The sequence below is a fragment of the Solanum verrucosum genome, unplaced genomic scaffold (genome assembly GCF_900185275.1).
Source record: "Solanum verrucosum unplaced genomic scaffold, falcon-dt-bn FXZP01000041.1, whole genome shotgun sequence".
Taxonomy (NCBI): Eukaryota; Viridiplantae; Streptophyta; class Magnoliopsida; order Solanales; family Solanaceae; genus Solanum; species Solanum verrucosum.
In genome coordinates this window covers 1,306,383-1,313,105 of record NW_026020250.1, presented here as the reverse complement: position 1 = coordinate 1,313,105, position 6,723 = coordinate 1,306,383, and the positions used below count along the sequence as shown (strand labels likewise).

Here is a 6,723-nt window from a genome sequence, read left to right as displayed (position 1 = left end):
TTTACTTTGTATTTTTTCATACAAATAGAGTTTATGGTTATTGCTTTATATTGAAATGAGGTTGAATTAAGTTGAGACGAGGTAAGTTTTTTCTTCAGTTCCAGTTCAAGATTATGTCATGTTTTAGATTTCCCCTCACATGCTCGTACATCCAATGTAATGACACCATTTGGCTTGCATCATTTTATGATATAGATACATGTAATCAGGATCATCAACTAGCGCTTTGTTGATCCAACCGAGTTCCATATTTGTTTGGTGAGCCACATTGCTTCCGGAGGATCCCTCAATTATTTATGTCATGTTATTTCAGTTTTGTTAGGATTATCGGGGGTCTTGTCCCGACATCCCTCATAGCATTAGAGGCTTCATAGATGGATAGATAGTAGTTCATGAGTCTTTTCATTTTCAAATGTTAATCTTCAAGACTTGAGTTGCCTATTTGGCTAGTAAATGTTATATTTCTTAAATATTCTGAGTTTACTTTTGAGAGAGTTGAGTAAAGTTTATCTTTTGAGATTATTCTATGTTGAGTACATCTCCCACTGAGAGTTGAGCTAGGCCAAAGGTTTGTTCGGGGCCGGCAATGGTTCTCAAGGGTCGTCCACATCCAGGGTGTAGGCTCGGGGCATGACAAACTTGGTATCAAAGAACAGAGTTCAAGAGTCCTAAGGCATCTATGAAGCCGTACTTGTAGAGTCCTAGTTATCACTGTGAAGCACGCCACATTTATAAATAGGGGAATCGATAGTTAGGAACTATCTCACTTTTTTCATACTTTTTTCGTGCGATAGAGTTCATCTCTATAATGTTTCCTTCTAATTTATGCTTGCACGTCTCTTTCAGATCATGCCTCCACGAAGAGTTGTCCAAGGTCGTCTTGTTAAGAGGAATGTTGAGGATCAAGGGGGAATTAATGCACCAGAAATGCAACCCCAAGGAGAGGTCACTAATGGTGAGTTTGGGGATGCTATCCAGATGTTGAACCAAGTTGTGACCAACCAAGTGGGTCAGCAGAGAGAGGATCGACAGGATGTAGTTGATATATCCAGAATCCATGAGTTCTTAAAGATGAATCCTCCAGACTTCATCGTTTCAAGTGTTACTGAGGATCCAGAAAACTTTGTGGAAGAGTTGCAGAAAGTGTTTGAGGTGATGCATGTTGCTAATGCTGAGAAAGTGGAACTAGCTACATACCAATTGAAGGGTGTTCCTAGTGTATGGTACGACCAATAGAAAAAGAGTAGAGCAGAGGGTGAACCAATTGTGAGTTGGGTTGTGTTCGAAGGTTCCTTCATGGGGTGTTTCTTTCCCCGTGAGCCAAGAGAGGCATAGGTAAGAGATTTCCTCACTCTTAAGTAGTAATATATGAGTGTGAAAGAGTATAGCCTTAATTTCATTCAACTTCCCGTTATGTTCATGAGATGGTTGCTGATATGATGAGTAGGATAAGCTTGTTTGTTTCTTGATTGTCTCGTCTATCAAGCAAAGAGGGTAATGATGCAATGTTTGATAGGGGACATGGACATAGCAAGGCTGATGATCCATGTGCAACAGGTTGAGGAAGATAAGTTGAGGGATATATAAGATTTCTAAAACAAGAAGGCTAAGACAACAGAATATGAGTCCGGGCAGCAGAACAGTAATGCAAACCGGTCATCTTTTCAACACAAGCCAAATGGCCTGCTCCATCATCTACTAGTACACCTGCACCAAGGAATAGAGGTGAGTTCCACAATCAGAATTCACAAAACTTCAGAGCTAGACGTGCACAGTCTCAAGGCAGTGTGGTACAAGGAAGTAATGAGACCCTTGCATGTGCTAAGTGTGGTAGAAACCACTTAGGACTGTGTCGTGATGGCTCCACTGGATTCTTCAAGCGTCGTCAGAATGGTCACTTCATGAGAGAGTTCCCTAAGAACAGGCAAGGTAGTGGTAATGGGGGCAATAGACCCAATCTTCTTCAGTGGCTCTGCCAGATAGAGCTGCACCTAGAGGAGCTATTTTAGGAACAGGGGGAGAAGCAAACCATTTGTATGCTATCACCAGTCACCAAGAGCGAGAGAATTCGTCAAATGTTGTCACTAGTATGATCAAAGTCTTTACTCTTGATGTATATGCTTTACTAGATCCAAGAGCAAGTGTATCTTTTGTGACTCCTTATATTGTTATTAATTTTTTATTTATTTTTAAAAGCAATTTTTGGTCCATAGAACTTTTATTAATTAAACAAAGTTAACAAAGTAAACAATGGCCCAAGGCCCAAAATAACATTTAAGTTCCTAAAATTATCTTATGTCTATCCCTATTAGGAAAGTATTAGTTCAGTGAGCTCTCCACCTCCTTTTCCACAAGTGACATTTTTTTGCCTGAAACCTTTTTTTTCTCCTTCTCTTCAAGCTCGATCTTGTCTTGCCATGGTAGAAGTTGATATCTGGTATCTCTTTTCCCCTTATTTTAAAGTTGTTTTCATTTTGTTTACCCTAATTAATTCTTAATCCGATAGATGGTCTGGGTTTACTCACAATGGGCTGAAGAAACATTGATTGGAGCTCTCTGTGATGCTGTGAAGGTTTCTGGTAGCCATGGTTCGATCTTCTAGCTCAATATACCTTCGTGTTTTCGGGCCTAATTTCGTAGGTTCCGTTCTGTATTTTCTGTTGTTGTGTTATAAATAAGCTCATTTCATATTTAATGCTGACATCTTAACGATTTCCTCCATGTTGATGCTTATGTTATCCTCAATGTTGAATGTTTATTTTTCTTGTCCTGATTCTTAATGTTGGTATTTGTGCTTTGTCGCTGTTTATTTGTATCCTGAGGTGTGTTGGTAGATCCCCAAAAGTTGTATACTCTTTTATATTTTGCGATTACACGACCTCTTTTGCCAGTAGATCTGGCACACTGTTAGCTTCTCTAAATGTATGGATAATAGTAGCATTTAGTCCTTTTAACCTTTTCCTGATCCTTTCCCCTCTTTCCACCAATTCTCATGGTATTTTCCATTGTCCCCTTATCATCTTCACTACACTCAATGAGTTTGTTTCTATTATGACATCTCTTAACTGCTTTTCCCAACAATACTCCAATGATTCATAAATTGCTAATGATTCTGCCTCAATATTAGTGGTATTACCCAGTCCTGCAGCTCTTGCATAGATCAGATCCCCTTGTGAATTCCTTAGGCAGAATCCATATGAACTTGGTCCTGGATTACCTTTTGAAGCTATATCTACATTGCATTTCAGCTTTTTCATGTCAGAGGGTCTACATACTACACTATGATAGTGAAGCTTTGGCTTGTACCTCTTTAGTCTTCTGGTTATATCTGACCATTGGGTTGACTCGAAATATATCCAAGGGTATAACCTTTTCACTAGCTTTTTAACCATATCTTGCACTTGCATCACCATCCCATTGAAGGTTGAGCTCCATCCATGTTTCAGATTATTTCTCCCTTTCCATAAAGTCCACATGATTATAGCTGGCATAGCCCTCATAACTCTTTGCAATTGTGGTGAGATTTTGTGTGTCCACCATGCAATAATAAATTGTTGCAAATACATCCCATCCATGTGTATACCTGCAAAACCAGCAAACTGCTTCCATAGCCTATTGGCTATGGAGGCTGTTAGGAATAAATGTGTCATTCTTTCCTCTTTTTTCTTCTCACAGCACCAACATCTTGATACTAGATGAACTTTCATTCTCTTTAGATTATCATCAGTTGGGACCCTCCTCTTTCATACCCTCCATAGGAAAAAAATCACCTTAAATGGCAAACCCTTATTCCATATAAAATCAAAATTAATTCTGATCTCCTTCTTTTCCCTCACTATCTGCCAAGCTGATTTTACAGTAAAGTCTCCCTGTGTACTGCCCATCCACCAAACTTTATCATTTTGATCTTCCCTATTAGGAGGAATTATGTTATCCTTAACATTCTCCACCATTTTTGTAGACATGTATTCAGCTAGTATTTATTCATCCCATCTTCCCTCTATGACAAAGTCTTTTACTTCAATTTCTTCTTCCCTAACTTCTCCACTTTCAGTATAATAAATTGCCCCTAATCTTGTCCAATTATCAAACCAAAACTTGATGTTCCTGCCTTTATCTGCCACCAAATGTTGTACTCTACCTCCTCCTTTACCACAATCATTTTCCTCCACACATGTGATGAACCCCATCTTGTAGCTATAATTGGATGATACTTCTTGCAATACCTGTTCCATATGTAGCTACTCCATAGTGAGGATGTTGAAGTCCTAAAAATCCACCATAGCTTTGCAAATAAAGCATTTGATACATCATGTAATGATCTAAAACCCAAACCTCCCTCTTCCTTTGGGTAACACAAGCAGTCCCATGACACCCAAAGTTTGTTTTTGGCTCCATTAGCATTTCCCAAAAAAATCTATCTAGCAGTTTATGCAATTGAGTTATGACACAAGTTGGAGGGTTCATTGCTGATAATAAGTACATTGGCATTGGCTGTAAAACATGTGCTATTAAAACATACCTTCCACCAAATGTAAGAAACCTATTCTGCCACAGGGCCATTCTTTTTTCTACTTTTCTGATCAACTCTTCAAAGTGACCTTTATTCTTCCTGCAATAGAATATAGGACATCCTAGGTAAATGAATGGAAATTTATCCTGTTTGACCCCTGTAGTCCTTCTTATTTTATTGCTTACCCCTATTGGCACCTTTTCCATGTAGATAAAACAAACTCTTGTTAATGTTTACCAGTTGACCAGATATCTTCTTAGTACTTGCATCATCATCCTCATTGATTTAGGCTAACCTGAACAAAAAAGTATAGTATCATCTGCATAAGATAAATGGTTAATTTGGGGGCTCCATTTTGAAAGCCCAAAATCTTCCAATTCAGCTTCTTCAAATAAACCATTTAAGTTTCTTGCCAAAACTTCAGCTGCAATAATAAACAAAGTAGGTGAGAGTGGGTCTCTTTGTTTCAGCCCTCTTGATTATTGGAAGAAACCATAAGACTTCCCATTCATGAGTATCGAATACCAGTTGTTACTAATCAGCCTTACTATCATGCCAATCATTCTTTCTGAGAAGTCAAACTTTCTAATTACTTGAACAAGATACTTCCAAGAGACTCTGTCATAGGCCTTTGCTATATCAAGTTTCACAACCACATTTTGTAGTTTGTTTCTCTTGTTAATATCCCTTATGATCTCTTGAGCTAGGACAACATTTTCAATTATGCTCCTTCCTTTAACAAACCCCAACGGATTCACTGATATAATCCTTGGCAGCACTTTTGAGATTCTTTCATGTATCAATCTTGAGATGATCTTATTGGCAAATGTGCTCAAACTGATTGGTCTTAAATCTCCATAATTCTCCACTACATCCTTCTTTGGAATTAGGACCTGGTTTGTGTGTGTTATGTATCTTGGTAGCTCAAAAACACTGAAAAAGGCCCTTACCATATTCCACACTTTACCTCAATGATTTCCCAACAATATTGAAAGAAATTGCCTGAGTAACCATCTTGCCCACTCGCACTATCTCCATTTAAGTTAAAAACAACCTGTTTCTCCTCCTCTTTTGTAGGTATCCTCTCCATTTCTTTATTCTCCTCTTCTGTGATCATTTTTGGGATACACTAAAGCATTGAAAAGTCCACTGTCTCTTGTGTTTCCTTAAACTGATCCCTGAAAACATTTACTACTTCCTCTCCAATATTCTGAGGTGAGTTAATAGTGTCCCCTTGTATAGTTTTGATTTCTCTAATTTTCAATTTCCTCCTTCTCCCTTTAACATATGCATGGAAGAACTTTGTGTTTCTGTCCCCATCTGTGAACCACCTCATTCCTGCCTTTTGCCTCCAAAAATTTTCTTCCATCTTCAGATACCTCTTTAATTTTGCATTAGCCTTGCTGAGTTCAGCTTTGTTGGCCTCTATAGGAGCTACTTCTAATTGCACCTCCTTTCCTTTAATCACATCCTTCATAGTTGCAATTTTTTGAAAAATGTTCCCAAATGTCTCCTTGCTCCACTGCGTCAGTACTGTTTTTAGTTGTCTCATCCTTGTATGAAAAATGGTAAAAGGGGATCCTTCAACCTGATTCCTCCAGTTTTCCTCTACTATCTTCTTGAAATTTACATGTTTGGTCCAAAAATTCAAGAACTTGAAAGGCCTGCTGACTGGTTCCTGATCAGAATTACACCTTACATGTAGTGGTGTGTGATCTGATCCCTGCTTTATTAAATGGTGGACCTCACTTTCCAGTGCAAGATTCATCAAAATGTTATTCCCAAAAACCCTATCAAGTCTCTCAAAGATGCAAGCTTCTTTGATTCTCCCATGCCACCAAGTATATCGACTACCTATAAACTTCAACTCATTCAACGTGTAGTTATTAATACATTGAACAAAGTCTTGTGTCTCAAAATGAGACACTGGTAGACCCCCCCCCCCAATTTCTCTGTGCCATCCACTATTGTGTTGAAATCCCCCCAACCACCCAAGGTACAATCTGGTTTGCGTTTGCCACAAAATCCAAATGCTCTCATAGCTCTAATCATTCTATCGCACTACACCTCGCATAGACTGCTGTAAGAGAAAATCTAAATTGTGTGCCTTTGAATTTGTAATTAATAGTGAGTTGTTGAAAAGTATTTGTTGAACCTTCCTCCTCCCAATCGTCCTCCCAGAAAATCCAAATCTTATCCGAGCAATTTTA

The 6,723-nt window shown here is 38.5% G+C and overlaps 1 protein-coding gene across 1 annotated transcript; it reads right to left on the bottom strand.

The window, feature by feature from the left end:
* Nucleotides 1-5,642: 5,642 nt before the first annotated feature.
* Nucleotides 5,643-6,281, bottom strand: LOC125833087 (uncharacterized). The gene has a single exon (XM_049512237.1). It carries the CDS (start codon nucleotides 6,279-6,281, stop codon nucleotides 5,643-5,645), a length of 639 nt encoding a protein of 212 aa, XP_049368194.1.
* Nucleotides 6,282-6,723: the final 442 nt, after the last annotated feature.